This window comes from Amia ocellicauda, chromosome 3 (assembly GCF_036373705.1).
Source record: "Amia ocellicauda isolate fAmiCal2 chromosome 3, fAmiCal2.hap1, whole genome shotgun sequence".
NCBI classification, from domain to species: Eukaryota; Metazoa; Chordata; class Actinopteri; order Amiiformes; family Amiidae; genus Amia; species Amia ocellicauda.
Genome location: NC_089852.1, coordinates 28,877,214 through 28,900,908, shown reverse-complemented (window position 1 = coordinate 28,900,908; position 23,695 = coordinate 28,877,214). Strand labels below are relative to the sequence as shown.

The following is a 23,695-nucleotide window of genomic DNA, read 5'->3' as shown; positions in this document are numbered from 1 at the left end:
CGTGATGTAGTGCCATTTTAATCCCATTGAAGTCTTGAAACTAAATCAGTGGGTGTTAAAAGATTATTGAATAAATACATTACATACATAAACATCCATTTAAAATCATCACCCAGTAGCCCTTAAGGTAGTTCTAACCCTCATTGTAAGACAAGCTGTGTTAAAGATAGAGAACTGATAAGCATGTGTGTGAGTGTGAGCATGAGCTCAGGGCTGAAACACAAAAAAACAATAAGCAACAGGTCTGCATGAAGCTTTTTATTTTTAAAGTTATTTATATATTTTTTTATGGTCTATACAAAAGTTACAGAAGTAGGAAGCGGACCCCCCCCGCTAGGTGGCGTTCTGCAGCACCACGTTCAATCGTTTACAAATCTTGTCGACGGGATTGTATTTAAAATTGTGGTTTTATTTTTGTTCTGTTATTCCTGACACATGCCCCCCCAGCAAACACAGAACTCACTGTCCCTGACACCAACTGCTCCTCTCATACAAGCGTCTAACCCAATAGGAATCTATAAAACCCCAGAGTAAAACAAGCACTGCTCGAAAGTAATCGCCCCCACAGAGAATGTGCACAGAGAAGCCCCCCAAACCCAATAATCAACAAGGACGGGGGGGAAGTGCTGAAACTCTGCAAGAACTTAAGCCTCTGATCAGTTAGTGGTTTGGAAGTAAAACAGTGTAATCTGACATGAGTATTAGTTATCATCATCATTATTATGACGCATATACAGGTACAAGGTATAAGTGTAGGTAAATGTATCGGGACAGACCGGCCGCAGAGAAGCATTCAGGATTGCACATTCATTGGCAGCCTTATAAACCATACAAAATTAGAAATTGGGAAGAAAAATAAAAAGTCTCGAGGAGCCGAGATGGGTGGCTGTAACTGCGAGTCGGGCAACTGGTGGGGGGGGGTGGGGGGGGGGGGGGGGGGGGGCAGTACAGTCCGGCTGTGTTCACAAAGCCCACCGAGACCACCACAGTGCCCCCCCGAGCCACACACATGCCAGCCAGCCCCTCTGCCCGAGCACGTCGCTTCAGCAGGTAAAAACGGGATTATCATCACAAAATAAATCTCTTTGGCATAGATCCCCCACCCCCCAAAAAGAAAAAACACACCTCCCCAACCCTCTACAAAAACACCAACAGATCGCTTTACAAAATTATTAAGTCTATGAAGAAGCTAAATAATTTCTGTGCCTGGGTTAGGATTTCCACAGCAGACTGAGCATTGTGATGCGGGGCTGCAGTGCACTATTACACCGGCCCTCCCCGTGCGCCCCAGTGCCCCCTACAACTGAGCCGGTAAAAACTAACATTTAGTCCCGTCAACACCATTCGCCATTATCTTCCTTCTCTCTCCCCTTTAAAGTTGAAAAAATACCTCACAAATGTTAAATATATGTTAAAAAAAATCTGAAAAATACAATATTGTAATTAAAAAGGTTAAATCTCTGCAATTTAAAACTCAAAGCAATTATTTTGTCCCTTTCTGCGGACAGCTTGTCCCCGATTAAAAAACAACAAAAACAAAAAAAATCTAAACACACACAGGAAGTCAACAGTACAGAAGAGAGTTTAAAATGAACCAATAAAAAAAAAAAAAAAAAAAGTTAAAGCTTTTTCCTCTCAATAAACAAAATGGCTTAAAAACCTTGAAAAACTTTTTTTCCCCTCTCCTTTTTGTAATGAAGCAATCCCTGATTGGGCCCATCAGTGCGGACGCTGGTCGGACCCCTGCTGCCCCCGTGACTCCCCCTCTCTCCCCCGGCCTCCGTCAGCGATCCCCACTGCGACTCTGCAAAAGCACCAGGGAAGAGTGTGAGAACAGGACAGATGCACACGGGAGGAAGTGGCCTGCCCACTAACGCACTGCCGGGCCGCTGCTGCGGGGCCAGAGGGGTGTTGGGTTTTCATTCCTCCCCAGGTTTCATGGTCCAGATCAGAAAAGCACCAATAAAACCTGAGGGAGATGATAACCCCTCGAGGACTGGAGCACTGCCCCTTGACAAACCCCGGAGAGTGCGTTAAACAGTAGGCACGACAGTCTGGTCTGTGTAAATAAGTGCATTCCCACCCCTTATAAATAACAGTGGGTGCATGAATACATAAAAAAAACATTCAACAAAAATAAAATCCGTCTCTTGGGAGCCAGCAGGGGGCAGCAGAGGCCTACATAACATTAATGACCCTCCCCTGCGTCACTTCCTGGGATTTATTTTTATTTTTGAGACCAGGTTGGTATTTTCTACTGTACTGCTATTGTTTATCCAGTGAAATATAGTTTTAATAAGTACATTTAAGCACAACAGCTAGGTATAGGCTGAAGCCAACTTAACCAAATCGAGAAGAGAGAGTGTTCTGACCTGCTGCAGTGCTAGTACTGGTCCTGGTAGCCCTGCCTGAGCATGTGGTCCATGGGGACGTCCTCTCCATACTCAGGGCCCATATCGTCCATCGGCACGTGCTCCATGGGCATAGACTCCTGCCCGTAGCCGTACATGTGGTACCCAGGGTCCATTTCTGCAGGAGTGACAGACCATTAGCCTCACGCATGCCTGCCACAGCTTCTGGCCTTCTTGTTTGACTCATGAATGATGACTCTCTTGCAGGGGAAAGGGGTTTGGCTCTGTCTATACACCCTGACAATAATACCCCCCCCAACACCCCCTTCAGATGACAGACACTCACCATCTACACCATAGCTAGGATCCATCTGCACAGTTTTGTGGGCCTAAGAGGGAGAGAGACCAGCATTAGAAGAGAGAACATCTTGCTGTACACTGCCGATACGCAGCTGCTTACAAGAGCCCCATATAAAAAAATAAACTGATCTGGAATACGATACATTTTTAAATAAACACATTGGGGCCACGCACACAACATGAAAGCCACCATTGTTTCACTACAGCTGATCACACCGAGTCAAAACGCAAAACTAAATTGTGGCACTCCGGGACGAGGCCGGTCTGTCCGACTAATCCAGCGCACGGTGGACAGCACTTCCTGTTTTGGACCAAATAAAATCAGACCACCCCACCCATGTCTCACCATCTCCCAGGCGGCAGGGTCGTGTTTGAACAGCGAGTGGGTCAGCTCCACGGACACGCGCTTCCTGTAGTCGGAGTTCTTGTCCTCGGAGATCCGGAACAGCACAGCGGCGGCATAGGTGGCTGTGGGGGAAGGAGCTGGTCACTGACTGTCATTTATTAGGTTATGATCCCTCTCACGGCCTCCCTCGCTCTTGTACCCTCACATGACCCCCTACTTTCTTCACCCCTCCCTGTGTCCCCTGCCTCTCTCACCGATGCCCTCGTTGCTGGAGTGCAGCAGCTCCATGAGCGGCGCGGACGCCCCCTCGGCATCGATCTCCTCGGCCGACTGCTTGTCCAGAGCCAGCTCACACAGAGCGCCCGCCGCCACACGCTTCACGTTCTCGATGGGAGAGTACAGCAGCTGGGGAGAGGGAGCCAGAGTCTCACACACACATCTGCAGCAGACACAGTACAGCTGCTGGCACTTTGAGCATGACTTTTACAGTACTGTGTGCTGTACACTACACAGGGACTGGAAGTGCGTTTTTAGCAATCTTAATACGTTCAGTGAATTATGTACATTGCGTGACAATAGCAAGCGGTGGGGAGAGGGGTTACCTGTACGAAGAGGGGGATGGTGTGCAGGTTGGCGATCTCTGAGCGGTTCACAGGGTCCCGCGCCAGGATGTGCAGAGCGCCTGTGCACCCCTCCACTATCTCCTCCATCCTCACTCCATCCTGGGAGAGAACAAAGAGAGAGAAGGATTTAATGGCTGGGCTGCTGAAGGGGAAAAAAAAGCCAAGTAAGAACATATATAAATAAATAAAGCTCTTTATCACTGCAGTCACTAAGAAGATTAGCTGCTACTGAATAAATTCCCACAGAGTAGTGGAGAGCTTTCAGTCACTCGCTCTGATGAGAATAAATGGAGATGGAGAAAATGAGACCAAGAGATGGAGACGGAAAACTAAAACAGTGCAGACGCTGGGGAGGCGTCTCAGGCACACCTGGTACGTCTGCTGGGTGCTGGAGGTGGCGTGGCGCTGGGCGTCCTGGTGTGCAGTGACCAGCAGGTTGATGAGGCGGGGGACTGCGCCGGCATCGCGCAGGGGGGCCTGATTCACTGGACACAGAGCCAGGTTCCGGATCAGACCCACAGTGGCCTGAAGACAGAGGGACTCAATTAGCATCGGATGGGACAGGTGGCACAGCGAGCCACACACACACACACACACACACACACACACACACACACACACACACACACACACACAGCTCCGTACCTTAATGACAGGCCAGTAGTAGGGCTGATTGAGCAGGTTGACGATGGCGGGGATGCCGTAGTGCAGCCGCACGGCATTCTGTGCCACCTCTGCGTCCGCGTGGCGGCTGGTCAGGTGGCGCAGGGCGCACACGGCCGGTTCGGTGATGTCCTCCTTCTCGCCCGCGCGCAGGATGGCCTGGATCAGCGACTCCACGCCATTGCTCTGGGTGACCAGTGTCTTGTTGCGGCTGTTGTTGCAGGTCAGGTTGGACAGGATGCCCGTGGCGCAGGTCAGCATGTTCACATCGTCGGAGCTCAGCTGGGCCACCAGGATTTGCAGCAGCCCGTCCAGACCGTCCTGAGGGAGCGAGGGGAGAGAGTAAACGCCTGTATATTTATGCAAAACATCAGTACAGATGATTAAGTACGGATGATTAACAGATTCATCATTGTTTGCTCTGTATCTGTATGCTTTGCTCATTCTGTAAACAATTTGCCACACCTGCGTGAGCTCGTCATGCTGGTGAAGCTTAACTGGAATGTGATTTGAGAGGGAGAGCATTACAGACCGCCTGAATGACAGACAGCAGGGTCTGCAGGGTGCTGCGTCTCTGCGTCCTCGGTGTCTCTCTGGCTCACCTGCTTGGTGGCAGCGTCCGAGAGGTTCCTCAGGGTCCACAGGCAGTTCTGCATCAGGCGAGGACTGGAGCCGGTTAGGTGCTTCCCCAGGGCCTGCATACCGCCTGAGGGAGAGGGAGTTATTAACTCACTGGATTAGTCAAATACAGAGACACACAGAGAGACACACAGAGAGGTTGGGCGAGTTGCAGGGAGGGCTACTGACCGGCCTCCACGATGGCAGGCTTGTTGCTGGGGCACACGGACAGCACCTTCAGCACGCGGCTCGTGGTCCACAGCAGCTTCTCGTAGTTGTAGTTGCGCATTATCTGCACCAGCCCCTCCGGACCCCCGTTAGCCAGGATAATCAACTGCAGACGGAGGGGGTAGAAAGTGAAATGATAAACACGACTGTCCAGTTCACTGCGTGCGCACCGAGCACAATGTCCAGTCCAGTGTCCAGCCTCACCTTGCTCTCCTGGTTGCCATAGGACAGCAGCTGCAGGCAGTCGGTGGTGATGGCCAGGAACTTGGGGTTGCTCTTCTTCAGCAGTGGCACCATCCTCTGCAGCCCGTCGGCCAGCCGCACTGCCATCTTGGCACCCTCCTGGTGCAAGAGCAGGTTGTGCAGAGTGGTGATGGCATAGAACAGCACCGACTCCACTGGAGAGCTGGGGGGGAGGGGGCCTGTTATTCTTCTATATAAACTATAACAGACCAGTATAGTTCCCTGGAGAACGCGAGCGTGTGCGTGTGCATGCATGTATGTATGTGTGTGTGAGATCAGGTGTGTGGGTTGGTCAGTAGGTACCTGAGCATGCGCACGAGTGCGGGGATGCCCCCAGACTTGAAGATGGCGAGCAGGCCCTCACGCTGGTGCGACAGGCTGTGCAGGATGCTGGCAGTGCAGCGGGCCGTCTCCATGTCGTTGGTGTTCTGCATGGTGCGCACCACCGCCGCCACCATCTGAGGTGACTGCATCAACACGCGCCGCGACGCATCCTTACGGGTCAGCTGGTTCACGATCATGGCCGCTTTGTTCACCACCACCTGAGGGGCACAGACAAGCAGAGTCAGTCACATCAGGCACTCTCCACAACACTGGCCTCTGCTCCACCCGGCTCAATCAGCATGCATGCTTTAGGCCGTCTCCGGCTCAGCATAACCTACACGTAAACTGCACGTGTGTGTGTGTGTATGCATGCGTCTGTGTTTTTGTGCGCACATGTTTATATCCTCCTGTACATGTGTAAACGCATGCATGTCTGTGTGGGCATGTGCCGATGCGTACCTGGTCCTCATCATTCAGCAGCTTGGTGAGCTCAGGCACGGCGCGTGTGGCGAGCTCCGCGTCATCCTGGTAGTTAATCAGGTGGATGATGGCCGTCTTCAACAGCTGCGACGGCTCCGCTAGCTTCTGCACGTTGGTCTGCTGGCTCAGGTCGGTCTGCGTGGACAGAATAGTGGAGCCCTCCACCACAGTCTCCGGGTACATGGCCATCCGCACGCGTTGGGCACGCGTCATGGCGTACTGTGACTCCACATCTGCAAAGAGACACACAGAAAGGGTTCAGTCACTCAAAACAGCTCCTGGTAAACACGCAGCACACGCACCTACGCAAACGCACGCACGCCATACCTGCGGGGCTCTCAGTGGTGTACGTCGTTGTGGTGACTGTGTATTTCTTGTTGTACTCGCTGCCATCGTCAGGAAGACCGCGCATGGAGTGGGCAGCCGTGGTGGCGCCCGACTGGATACCGGAGTCCGTGAAGTAGGACTGCTGCTGCCACTCCGTCACCTTCGTCATGCCGTCATTCGACTCAGTCACTGGGGGAGGGAGAGGGTGTGGCAAGAAGAATTAGAAGATTACTGAAAGACCTGCCAAGAATTAAGAATGACATTTCTGTGTGAGAGTAAAAGGGAAAGAGAGACACCCTCGTGACTCAGACTTACTATGCATGGCCATCTTCGCCTCGTCTCAATCACAGCTGCACAGAACACCACCTGTGGACAGACAAACAGACCGTTAGATAGACAGCCAGGACATGCATAAGAGCCAGCAATCTTCATCAACGCACAACTCAGTTTTGTTTTTGCGATGATCAGAGTAAAACTACCTGCCACCCTCCTCAGTGACAACACAGGAGTTATTTATAACAGCAGCCGGACAATTTTTTACCTCCTTTGATCATTATTACTACTATTTATTTCCTAAGAATAAATAAAATCAGCATTTCCTCTGGGAACACAGGGTCTGAGTGCTGACAGGATACAGAGTGAAGAGACAGCCCTATAAACAGCTAACCATGGAGAATAGACAGCACCGTCAACATCTTAATGTGAAAGACATGCACAAAGACTTGCGTACAAACACACATACTATCACACTCTGGAAGATCCAAAAACAGACATTTCAGTGCCGCTCTGAAGGGGTTAACCACGTGCAGTTGTTCCTGAGTTCTAAAACTAAGAACCTTGGATTGGAATGCTGGTAAATCACTCCTGACCTGACCTCTACTCCCCCAGCCACAGGACTTGAAGCAACCCGTCTGATTGGGCGGGGCACAGAGAGCAGGATTAACTGGTTTGGTAAGACCCTCTGTCTCCTTCCCTCCTCCCTTCCGTCACTCCCCCTCTCCCTCCCTCCCACACAGCCCTATCGTCCCCAGAGCTTGGGAGGGAGCAGCAGGGAGGGGGTAACCTGATACCAGCACAAACAATGCAAGTGCTTCCCTCACTCTCTCGACACTCTCTGGACAGAGCTGCTTTCCTGCTGCCTTGGAGTGTAACTGCCTAAAAGTCCCAGGGGCCAGGCTGTAGTGCCACAGGGGGTTTGAATGGCTGTGCTGTGTTGCTTGCCTGCCCCTCCCCCCCACCCCGCAGTGTCCGGTTGCCAGGAACAAGCCGGCAGGAAGGAGTGGACTGGACTGTGGCTTTCCTGCAGCTTCCCATTGTGCTGCTGCTCCCATCATCCCCCCCCCAAAAAAAAACACAGCTTCCTGCCACACAGCGCACAACATCAGGAGCCAAGGAGAGTGGAGACTAGACGTGCACCGACACACGCTGGGGTTTTTGGCGTCTCACTCTGTCACACTCCCGGTCTTCCACCCTGTCCTCCACCCTGTCCTCCACCCTGTCCTCCACCCTGTCCTCAAGGCAACATGGCCATGGAGACGCGAGGCTCTCGGCCTATATACAGTCTCCCCCCTGGCCACCCCCCCCTTCACCCCTTCAGGCTCACTGCTTGTACTGGTGTCCGCGAGGTTAGCCATGCTGAAGGTGCAATATAATTACCAGGCAGTGTAGTTACAGAGGAATGCAAGGAGACGGAGGGGTGGAGCAGGGTTTGAGGGGGTTTCTGGCATGTGAAAGGGAGTGGTGGTGAAGGGAAGGGGGGGGGCAGGGGAAGGAATGGCAGCTGCAGACACCTGATCTCTGGGGGTGTGGGAGTGCAGGGTAGGAGACTGGCTGGTCAGAGTGTGTGGGAGGAAGAGATATTTAACTCTTTTACACTTTTACTTTATATTTATTTATTATATTGTCTATCTGTAAATGCTTTGGAAACACTTGTCAAGTTTTCGTGCCTATTAAGCTTGTTCTGAATTTGAAAGAAAGAGCAAGAGAACCCTCTCTCCTCTCTCTCTCACCCTTCTTTCCTCTCTCTTTCTCCCCCTCCTTCCCTCTGCTCTTTCCTCTCTCTCCTGTAACTTCCTGTCACTGGTGTCCCCATTCAGGGATCCATCCTCAGATCCAGCAAACAGGAAACGAGTTAAACAAATGGTCTGCACGGCAGCACCATGTCCAGCGCCAGTCTGCAGCCACTCCAGAAACAGAACTAGTTTCACCAACAGAGCCAGAGAACGTCTGTTCTTATTCTGTTACTATATATTAAACCGTAAAATATAATTGTACAATAATAATAATAATCAGGGGAACAAAAACACACGGCCATCTGCACAAACATTTTTTTCCAGTGAGTCAGAAGTGCTGTGTCTGCCTGTGCTTGTTCAGGGTCAGACAGGAGCCCCACGCCCACTGCACACAGACGCCCCCCAGCACCGGAAGCTGGCTCTGACCACTGGCTGCATCGGCCCAGTGGTCAGAGCCCTGGGAATCGGACCCGAGTCCACCCGGGGACAGCGGGCTCCTCCACACGGCTCACAGGGCCGGGCCAGTGTGGACAGAGGACCCTGTGTGAGAGCGGATTAGCCAGGCTGCTGACAGCTGCTGGGAGCACAGCTGCTGCGTGGGTCACTATTTGACCAGTGGTGGCAGATCTGCACAGAGGGCAGGGGCTCCCCCCCGCTGCCAGGCACGATTAGCCGCGTCTCAGCGCCACTACATGTGTTTGGGGAAGTGACACGCTACACTAACATGCATCACATCACAACACAGTACTGATTAGTTTTTTTCTCTTCATCCTGCATTTCATGTTTCTCTTTCAGTCTATCTATCCATCCATCTATCTGTAGTGCTGGCATCCCAGAGAGCTGCGCAATTAAAAATGCACAGCTGACAAGTGGATGGTGAGCTCCAGACATGGGCAGCGATGCCACACAAAACCACAAGCCTCTGAACAGAAGAAATCACTGTCACACTAGACTTCCAAGACTGAGGTGCTATGGTTCCTGCTGTTGCACCCCTCCCTCCCCCACCGAACTGTAATGTACACTTGCAGGAGCTACTCGACTAGCATTAATCCTATTAGCCCTGTGCGCAACATTAATGGGACACATGGATATGCTGGGAATCTTAACCTTAACACCAGAGACATATTGAGACTTCATTTTACATAAATTACTCTTATTAACGCACACATTCTGTATTCTACAGATGCATATTTGTGCCACGTAGGGAATGTTTTTTTGTTTTGTTTAGTTTTTTCCTCTTTCAAAGTGCAGGGGGGTTATATTCTGAAAATTCAGAAGTCAGAATTTCTGAGATTCCAAGTTATTAACTGGGGCTTCTTTAAAATGGATCAAATGAAAGCTGTAATAGTTATTTTTGAATTTCTTTAGAAATTCTTTGGCTGGACCTTTTCAGAAGGAGAAACCATTTGGATTTTAACAAAGTAATAGCCTTTGTGCAGGAGGAACTATCGAGTAATGGGCAGATGCACTTCTCAGAAGTTTATTGTGACTTTTTTTCTCAGACTATAACTCCCCTGCGTGCCCCCTCTTCGAGAGAGATAAAACACTCCCTACGTGGCCCTATTATGCTTCCATAGTATTCAGTGGTTGCTCAGAAAAACAAACCAGGGGCAAGAGAATAGAGACTGAGCACAGCCGTGGTGAGGAGGAGTGCGGTTGGTGCCGCTCCCCTGGCTGGACTGAGGAAGCTGCCCTTTGCCCCCAGGCTCACTGCACTGCTCACACTCAACCCAAACAGTTAATCATTGCTGCCCTTATCTGCTCCCGTCACCGGGGCTGCAGAGCACAGCGGCAGGCAGGACAGCTACAGCAGTGTGGGAGCAGGAGGGATAGAGAAAGTGTGTGTGTGTGTGTTATTCCCTCAGCCTCAGTGCTGCCTGGCAGTGTCTAGATTTCTGCAAGTCAGATAAGTGGTGATGCCAGGGCCCCTGCCAGCTCATGCTATAAGGCATCTGTATAACAGGGCAGCCCCCCCACCCCTCCCTCTTCCAGTGCATACTGATTTAAGACTGTTTAGACACCAGCGGTAGGAACACGGGGAGCAGGAGAAACAAGGCTGAGAAATTCCTGAGTGCTGACCAGGCAGCCAGCCCCTGAGCGCTAAGCACCAGGGAACAGGAGGGGGAGGGATGCCGGGGCCGCAGTCTCCACCTGTCAGCCACGCAGAGGCCCGCTGGTACACCCAGCTGCAGGTAGCACTACTGGGAAACCACAACACACCTGCATGCCTCCTCTCCCTCTCCCCTCTCTCCTCATTCTGCTGATCTGTTAAAAGTCGAGTCAGAGTGAAAAACTAAGCAGCAGCAGCAGCAGGACCAGACACCAGTCTGCGAAGAGGTGCGGAGGCTCCCAAGCTCCAGCGAGAAATACCTCCGCTCCTCTCGAAGAAAATGAATACCACAGGGCTCAGTAAAACTCTCAGTTCATTTTCCCTTTAGACATACACGCGCACACCGGCACGTACACGGTCTCGCACAACGCTCAGAAGACTTGCGATGCAGCACGATAATTTGAATGTCTCCGAAGAAAGTGGGGGGGGGTAGAGAGAGAGCTAGGTAGAGTGTGGAGGAGAGACTTTCATCTACGCAACTCTCAGCCTCCACAATCTGCGTCCATTAGCGCCTTGGAGGGCCCCGAGCAGGACTGTAGCGTCACTGTGCTGCACAGGAACTCTGGCTATTTCGAACAATCACTTCATCTATTTGTACTGGCTCTACTTTGATGTCCATTAGGCTGGGGTTCTCATTCCAGCTGTTTCACACCCATTACGCTGCATGCTAAGAGTGCTGCACTGTGCCATTACAGCACAGGTATATTCTGGCCCAGCTATTCAGAGAGCCCTACAGCCACTTTATCTGGGGGGCTAATGAGTTTCAATGGGTCTGTCTGCAGCAGCATAACTGCGTTGAAAGGGTCCTGCAAAATATACATGGTCACATGGATGTACATCACGCGCACACACACACAGGCACACCTGCAAACTGAGATTTGCGGCAGTATGTGAACGTGCAGGCAGAATAACTGTTAAACAGATTATCACACAAACGCCAACAGAAAATTGCTACAACACCAAACAGTTAGCGGAGAAATCACAAACGGCACGTAGGAGAGCGTGCTAGAGTCTACTCCCATCACTCCGTGCAACTCAGATTGAACTCCCCATCACTGCGAGCCCCTGGCCCGCTCCCAAGCCCCCACCGATATCAACCTCTGCAACATTACTGAACTGTTCCCCCCTTCCTCCAGATCTGGCTCTGTGTGTCAGTTCAATTCAATGCATCCCTCTCCTCTCTCCCACTGCCTGACTGATGTGAACAGAAGTGATTTCAGACATCAGCTCAGGTGGCACAAGGGGGCATAGACTGCCCATGCTTGCTGCCATGTGTTGCCACAGAGAGGTAACCAGGTAACCAGCGCTGAGGGAGAACAGCAGTCGACTCCAACCCCCCTCCCCTTCCCTTCCCTTCCCTTCCCTTCCCTCGCTCTCCCACATGTCATGCATTCTCCAAGCCAGTGGCAAGTCTCAGGCTGGCTGCAGACAGATGCACACCGAGCAGCAAGATGCCACCGAGCACAGAGCCAACCCCGCAGCAGCAAGGGGCTAAAAGGGGTTAAGAAAGATTAAAAGAAATGGAGAGAGAGAGGGAAGACTTTGTGGTTGCAGATGCCTGTTTTCAGGGGCTGCACTACTGACACCCAGAAGCCATGTCCAGGGTCAGCCGGCACTGTGTGGGTGGGACCTGTGGGAGGTGGGTTGTGTTTTGGGGGGGTGGGTTACAGGGACGTTGCCAGTTCCTACCTGCGCAACAGACCCCCCCCCCCCTCCCCACCACCCCTCTGACCATGGGGTCTGTTGTGCAGGTAGGAAGTGGCAGCGGCTGCCCTGTGCAAGGCAGCCTGGCTCATTAGCGCCCTGGAGGTATGCATGAGTGAATCACAGCGTGCAGAGCGGAGTGACAGCCAATGAATATTTCAATGGGATCTGGGAGGCAGAGGTTCAGGCGAGCGCGAATGAGTGTGTGAGCGAGTGAGGGGGGTTGGGGGGCAAACTTTCTTCAAGAATTCAGGCGCGAGTTCCTCTGACAGGCCATGGGTAACGCGCACAGACAGTTAATCAACTTGGGGCGGGGGGCCAGCCAGTAGACAAGGACAGGGGGTCTTGATCCCCAACTGTAACCGTTTAGCTGCCTCTCCTCACCAGTGCACGGTTAAGGATTTCGGCCTTTTGTCAGGGTTCAAAGGGATTTCACAGTGTGTTGTGCTGCAGAGAGACGGAGGGAGGGAGAGAACAGCGCGCACTTGCCATTGCGGTCTCTCTGAAAGCTGCTGCCCTGGGCTGGCGAGATGAGTCAGTGCTCACCTCCGGCACTCAGCGACACAACTGACCTACATAGACATTGCGCTGCTCCGGCTCTCCAAACGCCACGCCGCCGCCACCAGCAGCAACAACAACAACAGCAACAGCAACAGAACGGCAACAAAGACAACATCAGCAAGAGCAAGGGCCCAGTCTGCTTAATAAGCCCAGGTCTGGGCAGCATCTCCATGCCCCACAGGGCCAGTCATGAATGATCACGAATGCGTCTTTTCACCTCTGTGCACGAACATCCTCAGATAAGGCCACTGCTAGCCCGAGCTATCCAGGCCCCTTGGCTATAGCACCCTCATGGACAAACTAAAACTGACCTGGCTTGGCCTGACCAATGGGACGCAGTGCCCGGCTCCAGGCACGGGTCAAGCATGGGCACACCGGTGCAGGGAACAGCCGAGACCTTGGACTTTAATCATTTGGTGGTGCTTTAGTTCTATCGTTTTCTCCTCCTTTACTACGACTGTTATTTAATTAACATATGAATTATTAATTAGTGAAAGCGGCTCCCCAGGGTCCTGCCAACTGAGCTAAAAACCCCATTTCCGGACAGCCGGATCTTTGTAAATGAGCCTTCTGAAGTTCGGGGACAGGCTCTGGTAGAGATTATCTTATCTTTGAGGAAATTCGTTTTTTTTTTCTTCTGCTGTCCTGAAGAGAAATGGCTTTGTAGTCTGCGGCTGATAGGACTCAGGGAGGGGCTGGATCTCAACACTAGAGAGCCTGTTAGACATTGAGCTCCCTCGGCTTAATCACTGCCAGGAACTCCTGTGACGCCAACCCCCACCCAACTCATAACCTGGGAAATTAAACAGCTGAAGGCCGTACACCCCCCCTCCCCCTCCAGGTGATAAAAGAGGGAGTCACAGAGTGAGTCAGAGATAGCAAGAGAGCCAGAGATACAGAGACGGAGAAGAGAAAGAGAGACTCAGAGAGGGAGTTTTCAGAGAGTCAGGCGAGAGAGAGAGAGATACACTAATCTGAAATGGCAGTGGATTCAATAGTGTGATGAAGGCGTCCGCAGTAGGAAGTCAATGAAGAGGCTCCAGGCTCTAATACAGTTAAACAAAGACTCTGCCTGACAGAACGACTGTGACAGGAGAGAGAGAGAGAGAGAGCGCAAGGGGAGAGGGGAGTGGACTACAGTAACTTTCAATGGGAGAGAAGTGAAAGTATGTCACTGCCAGTGTACAATCAGTGGCATTTTTTCCACTCCCCCCCTCCCCCTCTCTCCTTCTCAAACTTTCCCTCCCCCAACTCCTCTCTCTCCAACTCTCTCTCCCCCTCCCCAACTCTCCCTCCCCCTCATTCAAATTCCCAAGAAAAAGCACAAGTCGAACACAGTTGTCCAGACGGGCGGGAGGAGCAGGCTGGTGCGTCCCTGTCTCTCCTGTCCCTGCTGTTTCCTGGCCATCTCCCAGCTGCCTGTCAACTTGCTGTTCTGTCTCTGTAAACACAACAGCCCACCCCTCCCCGCAACACATCGCACAGCCCCTAGGCTGCATACAAGAACAGCAAGGGTTTCAACTGGGTCCCTGTGAAAAGTTAATCTCTGTACAAGGTCATTTTGCAGCTCCCCACAGCACTGTAATGCGTTCCACTGCAACGCAGGTTTGACAGTCCCCAGTGAACTTCTATAAATTGTTACTGCACACACAACGGTCTGATCTTCTCCCACCATGTCTCCAGCAGTCAGAATGTACACTTTTGAGCTGGTTGAATAAAGAATGATAAAAGTAATCTCCCTCCAGGTGCCCCCTCCCAGGACCACCTCTGCACCACCCCCCCCCAGATCCATTAATACTGCAGCAGCTCAACCCCAGGGGCCTAATGAGTCCCAAAGCACTTTCCTGTGAAAATCAATCTCACCACAGCTTTCTCCCAACTGCAGGGGAGGGGGGGAGATGGCGAGGAGAGACCACAGGACATTATCTCCCATTGCACGCTCACCGGGGTGGGGGGCATCCCATTGTGCTACGAGGGATTATTTTGACTGTGTGAGTGCGGTCTCAGGCTGCTCAGGCTAAGGGCCACTTCCTGCTCCACCACATTGGGGCCACAGGGACGTGGCCACCCAGGGGACTCTTCTGACTCACAGGTAACCAATTGCCCAACAGTGAGAGAGAATGTGAGAGAGACGGGTGTGTGTGTGTGTATACTATGCATCTATATTTTATGTAATTATTTTGCTGTTATTCCTGTTATTCACTTATTTTATGTAGTGTAAAACTGCTTTGGCTCCTGCTGGTCAGGTCAATAAATCAACCTCTAAATTTGAATTTGACATAGAGAGAGTGAGAGGTAAAACCAAATAACCAAACAAAGTGTAACACTCCGCCTCGTTCTGCCCTCCCCCCCTGCACTCCCTTATCTGCTCAGGTTAATGGTTCGGTGAATTGAATTACATTTGGCTAACATCACATGCTAGGACAGGCTGCTACGCAGGCCGAGCCACGTGACAGCATGGATAAGAGCAACACCAGGAACAGGTATATAAACACAGCCACAGCGAGAGAGAGGGAGGGAGGGAGGGAGAGAAAGATAGATGCGGGGGGGGGAAAGAACGAGAGATTGAAAGAGAGAGAAAGAGTGAAAGAGCACTGCAGGGTCCTCATTACCTGCATGAACAGGCTCGGGTTTCGGCGCAGTTCTAAGCTGGGTGGATTAGCACAGCGATGCTACGCTAATCTGCACAAAGAAGACTGCTGCCGTCTGATAAGCAGATTCCTCTGGTCTGTTTACACGGTCAAATGGGGATTAGGGAATCTGCTATTAAATCTTAACTCAACTCCGGGGGAAAGAGGAGGGGGTAGGCATGCTGTATTATTGAGAAATTGTACAGTTTATCACTGCAGAGACTGGGTTTCAGGGCAGTGATAATAGGATCTTCTCTTCTCTCTTGGTCTGTCTCTCCCCATCTTCTCTTTCTTCCCCATCCTCTCTCTCTCCGTCTGCATCTCCCTCTGCAGCGCCGGCCTACACAGCCCCAGTACCTCAGGGGCAGGGCTGTAGCCGTGTGTGGAGCCAGGCTGGAGAACCGAGGGCCGAGGGAGCAGGGATCGGCGCTCTGCTCTGCACAGGCATACGAGCGCGGCGATTAGTGCTCAGCGCCCCCCGATAAAAACATACACTCACATCTGCACAGAGAGGCTGTGTTTAAGAGGATTAGGGCCTAGCCTTTGTAATGTGCCTTCCAAAAGCAATTAAACACCCTATTAAAAACAGGGCCGCGGGGGGGCGGGGGGATAAGCATTCATAATGACAAGCTCTTCAATGGATCTCTGTTTTTTTTTTTTAGAGGTATTTATAGAGCACAGTGTATTTAATAGCCTCTTCTCTCGCTAGAGCAGGACAATATCCAGGATTACGGTCATCCTGACCCACAGAGCAGTAAATAACAGACTGCTCTGAATCCAGGCCAGGACACGGACGTCTACAGCTACAGCCGCTTCACGGGCCACACAACAACGATGGAGACAGAACTATTTGTGACCTCGTTCGCATGTATCTGCTCCATAGGGGGTCTGCTTCCTCTGAGGTCACCCTCACCCCAAGCTCCGACAGCACGGTAACGGACTGGCACACACGGGCAGAGACGACGGCACAGTAAAGAGCACAGGTGCAGCAGGTGGGAGAGGGATGCCTTTCGCACACCTGCACTGCAGGACAGGGCTGAGCCGGGGAACACTCCTCCCTCCCTTCTCCGCCTGCTCATTGGGGTCACTCGTTAAATAAGCGGAGGCTGCAGGGCTGGGAGGAACCTGACTAGCAGCACGTTTCAGGAATTAAATTTCAAATTATATATATTTTTTTTTATGGTGACTGAATTAAATACAAGAAAACATTTTTAAAAAGTCAGTTCTTTGCACAGAGTGCCTGCTGTGGATGTGTGCAAAATGACCGCAGGTCAGGGCTGAGCTGTGGGGACTGTTGGCTGACCCACTGTGGGAGACAGCATCTGGAGCATGAGGGCGACACTCCAGCACAGCCAGACAGCATAGCCTCCCTCCCTCTCCGACCACACATTAAACAAACAACCAAATAAAATACATAAAAGTAACCAGTCGCCCCCACCTCCCTCCATTTGCCCCCCTCAAGAGTGGCATAGTTTTAAAGATCTGATCTACCACAAGCTGCTGTGGGAAGGTGCCATCTGCTCCACACAAAACCCCTGGCATTACAGCACCACACGCTTTACGGCACGCCTGCACACACATACGGGCCGAGACCGAAGAGAGGTATGGGGAGACACGGAGTGAGAGAGGAAAAGCAAGAGACATCTTAGCATATTAACTCTACAGAGAGTATTACATAAATGAACAACATACATCAACAGGTTGGAATAGACAGAAGTCTGTTAGAACTGTTTTAAGGAAGATGGGGGTTTGGGCCACTGGCCACACGTGCAGCGTCAACAGAGGGCGTTATGGCAGTGAAGCAGACCGACTGGGCCCTGACCCCTCTCTGACCTCTCCACACGCCCGCGCGTCCCAGCAGCTGTGCACTGAGCTGGCTTCCAACCCTGAAAGCTGGATTTAAGCACTAACACTGTGGCGTTGTGTAGGCCTGGCGATGTCAACACCCTCGCTCTGCCTCTCTCCCACTGCTGGGGTAGGCTGTGCGGGATGGAGCGCTGGCCTGCGCACGCCGCGGCCGCACTGGAATGCTGGGTATTCTGCTCATTGTCTGTTTTGTTCCGCTCAGCAGTTGTGGCTCAGTTGCCACCGGCCCAGTGCTGACAGCTGCTCCTGGCTCTCTTGCTCTCCCCCACAGCACAGCGCAGAACTGAACTAATGGCTGACTTCACACACAGCTTCGCTCGGGGGTACTCACTTTCTTGTATTTAATTAATCGCTTGCATGGGAGGCAGACAACCCCCTACCCCCCCCACCCCACCCACCCCACCCAAATAACTCACTATAGGCAGCTTACTTAACAATCGATTAAATTGGAATCACACACAAAAAGCTATATTTAAACAGCAGCAGCAGCACAGCATCTGCACTTGCTGCTGCTCTGCTCTCCCTGGGGCTGAGAGGTAGCGCACCCATACCAGTTTAAACAAGTTTGGACTGGTGTGGTTTCTAACCACAAGGAGAGGGAAAGAGCAGTATCTGAGAAACCATCTCTGGCAGCCAGACTGCCTCCAAGACACAGTGAAGATCTGATCAGAGAGGCTGGAGAGCTGAGCAGGCAGAACCCAGAGGCCTTCACACATGGAAGAACATCACAGAGCAGTGCAGTAAAGTACAGTACATAACGCAGTACAGGCATGTACACACTGTACAATAGAGTACAGTGAGCGCAGGTAACTCAGGTATGGAACCACACCTTGTGCAACATGGAGGGCGACGTTTCGTAACCGGCGCTGCGGTTCACCTGAGAGGAGCGCACTAGAGTCAAGTACAAACAGCGACAGGACACGAATGAAGTTGAAAGTGACGTCACAATCAGCGAATCACCAGCACTCTCAGCGCGTCTCATTAGGGCGGGGGCTTGTTTACATTGAAACAGACCCGCCCGGTCAGCGTGAATAATCGAGCAAAACAAAGGGGGGGGGTTAGTTAACAACAGCCTCTATTCACTGTCTCAATGGACGCATGCTCGTACAGACAGTAATAAACTATACATACAATCCCAACCATGATAAAGTTCCATACATTAACCAATTAAAAAACATATTAGCTAGCAAGCCCGTGTAATGCTTGTGTGAGGCTGTTATATAATAACCATTACTATTGTAACAGCATGCACCCAAGTTGGAATTTGGACCTGAACTTGGAAAGCCTAATCTATTCACGCATGGGCACATGAAGGCAGGTGCAGACTTCTCAGAACTGAACTTGCGCTAAGATCTAGCCCAACCTGTGGGGTGTGAGGTGTGGCGGCGGGAGCCCGGTCCCACACGGCCCCCACACTGCCCCGACCTGCGCCTGGGCTGGGCTGCACTCACCATCTAGGGAAGCAACCTGGAACATGTTCCCCATAATCACACTGCATTGTCCAACCAAGGAACCACCTGTGCCTCAACCACCCCGCCCGACTAACCCCACCCCGGCTCTTGTTCGCTCTCTGTTATGCTCGTTCAACCTGCGCGTTTCCCGTGGCGGGGATCCCCGGGGCTCTGGCGCTGCGCTGCCCGGGGGTCGTGGGAGTTCCCTGCCGCCAGGCCTGCCATGGTCCCACAGCCCCGGGTATTGTTCCAGCGCGTCTGTTGCACATGATGTAACTTTTGAGGCACAGCCCACAGCAGACAGAAAATGTTACACGAAACTGGATCAGAAAGCACGCAAAACATCCCCCCCACCACACTGCGCTCTCCCTCCTATACCAGCAACACACCTGACTGAGCAATATAAACCGAAAGAGAAATATTTACGGCAGATCGCATTTCCTACACGCAATCAAGACCTAGTTTATATTATTACAAATACAATAACACACCGAGAGACTCCGAGAGAAATCCAGCAGATTCGTTTTAGCAGTTGTTTTCGGTATCGCTGAAAAAAAGCCTTTCTACAATGACACAGAAGTAGACGCACACATACAACACCGCAGGCGTAACTAGATATTTAAAACAGCCATTCGTGCAATGCAATAACTAAACAAGTGGTTAAAATAGATAGCAAAGTGAACACTCAAATAAAATGGCATACCCAAACTGTATCTCACTGTACTGTGCTGCCTGGCCACCGTCTCCTGTGCCGGAGGACCGTGAGCACCGGCGCACGCAAAAGTACGGAGCACTTTCTCCTTGAAAGCGGCAGCAGCAGCAGCCAGCGACACCGGGGAGTTTAAAAGGCGAGTTACCTTTTGGAGAAAGAAACACGGACGGCAAATCCACGGATGCAGGGGGCGGGGGGGGTTGAAGTTTGTATCAAAGCTTGTCTCCTCTCAAATCCTCCGGTCGTTCCGCTCCAGCCCCGACTGAACAATAACGCCAGTGACAGCGCGGCTCCACTCACGACGCCGCCCACGATCCCGCCGCCCGCCCTGCACAGCGCTCATTGGGGGAGAGGTGGGCACAGGGTTGGCTCGGCGGTGCGTGAGTGACGGCGAGACCACCAACCCCTCCAAACGAAAAAAAAAAAAAAAAAAGGGGATTTGTTAATTGTAGGTGTCAATCTAGTGGCACCCAGTAGCGTGGTCTGGTTGGCTAGTGGGGCGGGTGGGAGGCGGGGGTTAAGTGACGTTATAAGAAGGGAGGAGGCGTAAACACCCTCCCCTCCCGCCCCTCCTCCACATTTGGCTAGGGAGCACGATACCTGAGAACAGGTAAACTGCAGAGCGGCCACACCTGAGTGACGTCACGAAACTGCAGTCGGGCAAGTCGTGAGTCACGGGCTTGTCGGGAAAAGCGAGACAGACTCATCGCGGGTGGATGACAGAGAGATTAGAAATTCCCACACACCTGCATGCACACTATTCATCCGACACCTGTCTCACAAACTGAATTGTGCCCTGTGTGTTTCAGACTGGCTGCGCAAATGCTAGTTGTTCTGTAGCGACTTTATTTGAAACTGCTACAGGTCCTGAGCCACTGCCCCCACTGTAATGTGACTCTCTGCTAAAAGTAATAATAATCATAATCCATAATAGGCTTATTGAAGTGTAGGATTAAAGGATTACGAGTTAAAATAAAACAAATAATTTATGACTCATCACTTTCTCTTTCCCCTGCAGTGGACAGAGTTTTGGCGCTCTGTGACAGAATGTGTTTCTCAGACATTCTTCACGAGCACTCCCCCACTCAGTTAACATGTTGTTCTAGATTAATTAGACTAAAACTATTCAAGGTGTGAATATCCATCCACCTCCGTCCATATGCACTCCCCCACCTCTCTCTCACAGGTGTAACACAAGAGAGCAGGTATTTTTACGTCTGCCCCCGATGGACAGCTGTGTGTGGGTTTAGCCGGCTCAGGCTCTCTGGAGAGAGGCGGAGAAGAGAGGGCCAGGACAGACTCTGACCCGGGACAGGCGGGCCGGAGCCGCAGAGCAGGGCTGCTTCTGTTTCAACCCATCACAGGGGGTCTCTGCTGTCCTGCCACCCCCCCCCACCCTGCGCTGGTTTTATTTTGTGTCATCTGCCGCAGTCGTGTGCTGTGCGAGTTGCGAATGCTCGTCCCTCAGCTCGCTGTGCTGAGTTCAGTGTGGTTAGGGGCCCCCGCTGACAGCTGACAGCTTGTGAATTAACGGCACTGTTTGAAGGCTCTTAATGTCCTGTTTGTTTGCTTGTGTTTGTCTCTGAGTGAGCTTGTGTGTGTGTGTGTGTGAGAGAGAGAGAGAGAGAGAGAGAGGGAGAGAGAGTGTTTCTTTTTTTAATCTTCCATGCCGGATCCAGTCTGTGATGGAGGTAAAGTGGGTTTCTGGCATTTACTGTAAAATTACACATGACACTGACTCCCAGCAGCTCTTAGTACACATCACAACCTTTTAAACAAGATGCATCAATTATGTCCACATCACCGTGGCTACTGGCTGCTTTTGATGTCTCTGTTAACCCAGGTTTGGTGAGCAACCCTTCCAGAAACAGCACAGAAGCAGAACTGGAACAGAATGCATTGCAAAACCTTAATTTATTCTTAAGGCTGTGGAAGTGGGAGCTGGAAATTAATTAACTCTCAGGAACTTCCTGCGCTGAAGGAAGGAATGGCAGGTCTGCCAAACATGAAGCAGCCTTAAATTGGCCCTCATTAGACTCCTGGGGGTGGGGGGGTGTTTTATCAGTCATTCGTGTCATTCAAACTCAGTGAGGATTTCAATAACCTGTGCTTACCAGATTCAGACTGAGCACATAATCAGTTATGTAATATGTTATAATGTATTATAGATAGACTTGCAATGGTTGCTTGCACAAAGTACACAAGGCGTCCCCAGGAGACTAGGATATTACTGAGTGCCCCCCCCCTCAGCTGAGACTGTTGCCCCAGTCTAGTGTTTGCTCCTGAGAGGGACTCAAACCCACACAGTCAATTAAACAATTAAGAACTGAATCAGACGGCTGCCACACCCCACACACGATCGGCTGCCCACGCAGAGCCCTGCCGCCCTGGCACAGCCCACCAACACACACCGATTGGCAGAGGAGTGGGAATCACTGAATCTCCAAAATGCCATTTGTGTTAGAGCTGACAGACTGTGAGAATAGAGGAGGGGGGGGGCTGGCAGTTCTCCTAAAATAACCCCCCCACTGTCCCCACCCCCCTTGGGCACTGGTGTTATAAATAGGAGCCTGCAGTGCAAGCCCAGTCTCGGCACTAATAATTAAAACTTAAAGAGGAAACAACTAATGTACTCAGGGGCTGCAGAGCGAATTCCCAACTTGTAGGGAACGAAATAAATAAAATAAAAAAACAAAGACGAAGCACATAATGGAGCACAAAAGGCACTTCGTAATGCTTTGTGTTTCAGTTTCCCTTTCTTTGGGGGTGTGGGGGCATAATGGGAGCAGAGCCTGGCGAGGTGCAGCTCTAACTGACCCGATTCCCTGTTCCTCTCGACTCAAACACGTCACAGCTCTGTCCTCACAGAACCCAGTCACTGACAGCCACCTCTACACACTATGTGAGTGTGTGTGTGAGTCTGTGAGTGTGTGTGTGTGTGTCTCTGTGTTGTTCTTTTGATTCCAAAAGGAAATGAGTCCACGTAGTTAATTAAATCACAGAAGCTCCACGCCATCATAACCGGATGAATCAAATTTGATTCGCATTGAAAGTCTGTCAGTTGTGAGAGAATCATCAGAGCTTTGTTCATAAATAGAAGGCTCTGTCTGCGAACATAAGGCTGGAATTAAATTAGCTCCTACAGAGGCAGCAGGCAGACTGTCCAATAACCATGTCTCTTTTTTAACCCCTTGGTGCCCCAACATCACTGAGAGGCTTTGGGTGACACAGGATGTGGCGGTCCGCATGGCCCATGTCTTCCTCTCGCACCTCAGACCTGTCCTGGAGGATCCCTTGCCCCGTAAAGACATGCGAAGTATGCGGCGAAGAAGAGGACATAGAAGAGAAGGAAGAATTAGAAACAGAATACGAGCATTACGAGATATGAGCAACGCAATCTGTCTCTTTGCTATTAACCTGCCTGATCACCAGCGTGGCGTGTGACCCGAGACCGCGCGGACTTTATGAATTAATCAATTTTCTACTAATTAAAACAGTCAAACAAGAGACAGCCCTGGCAGGTGGTGAGTCAGTGTGTGGTATAGTAGCTCCAGGGGAGGGGGGGTTGTTGAGGGTGAGGTGGGGGGGGTGGAGGCAGGGGGTCACTGTATGCATAATTCTCTCTCATAAGCAGCCCCTTGCCCTCCTGCACACACTCAGGATGGGAGCTTCAGACACGCATGGCAAGACTACATGACGAACGTGGAGAGGCTCTCTGCAGGTGGCATTACAGGGCTCCTGTGCAGCTCCCTGGGACAGGACTGTGGACTGACTAAATGATACACTGACTGAGTACAACTATCTACACAATTCAGAACTATTATTACATCAATATCATCACAGGCTGTATGTGTATCTACATCCCTGACCCTCTCTCTCTGTAAGCGTGCATGTGCATGTGCGTGTGCGTGCATGTGTGCGTGCGTGCATGCGTTCGTGTGTGTGTGTGTGTGTGTGTGAGAGAGCTGCGAGGGGGCAAGCAGCAGCTCCCACAGTCGAGTCTACCCAGCGTGCACCGCAATTCACTTAACTAACTAACTACAGACATAGAATGGTTCAGTAAGGATAATAATGAGCAACAATAAT

At 51.4% G+C, this 23,695-nt stretch overlaps 1 protein-coding gene across 3 annotated transcripts; it reads right to left on the bottom strand.

Annotated features, from left to right (window-relative positions):
• Positions 1–243: 243 nt before the first annotated feature.
• Positions 244–19,904, bottom strand: jupa (junction plakoglobin a). Of its 3 annotated transcripts, none has more exons than XM_066698892.1 (16): positions 19,755–19,904; positions 6,879–6,929; positions 6,564–6,752; positions 6,216–6,469; positions 5,736–5,974; positions 5,394–5,595; positions 5,151–5,295; positions 4,946–5,049; positions 4,326–4,664; positions 4,050–4,205; positions 3,660–3,779; positions 3,312–3,462; positions 3,058–3,179; positions 2,698–2,740; positions 2,373–2,529; positions 244–1,804 (listed from the first exon to the last, which is right to left on the bottom strand). In XM_066698892.1, the coding sequence occupies exons 2-15, from the start codon at positions 6,889–6,891 to the stop codon at positions 2,384–2,386; spliced, it is 2,223 nt and encodes a 740-aa protein (XP_066554989.1). In that variant the 5' UTR covers positions 6,892–6,929; positions 19,755–19,904; the 3' UTR covers positions 244–1,804; positions 2,373–2,383. The 3 variants fall into 3 exon arrangements, with proteins under 3 accessions (XP_066554989.1, XP_066554990.1, XP_066554991.1); XM_066698893.1 differs by lacking the exon at positions 19,755–19,904 and adding an exon at positions 19,601–19,738; XM_066698894.1 differs by lacking the exon at positions 19,755–19,904 and adding an exon at positions 7,306–7,325.
• Positions 19,905–23,695: the final 3,791 nt, after the last annotated feature.

What these genes read in the sequence shown, in the direction of transcription:
- jupa (XM_066698892.1), bottom strand. An exon ending in TGCTGAATGATGAGGACCAG is followed by an intron (nt 5,975 to 6,215) that starts GTACGCATCGGC and finishes TGTGCCCCTCAG; the next exon opens with GTGGTGGTGAACAAAGCGGC. An exon ending in CCATCCCCCTCTTCGTACAG is followed by an intron (nt 3,463 to 3,659) that starts GTAACCCCTCTC and finishes CCCTCTCCCCAG; the next exon opens with CTGCTGTACTCTCCCATCGA.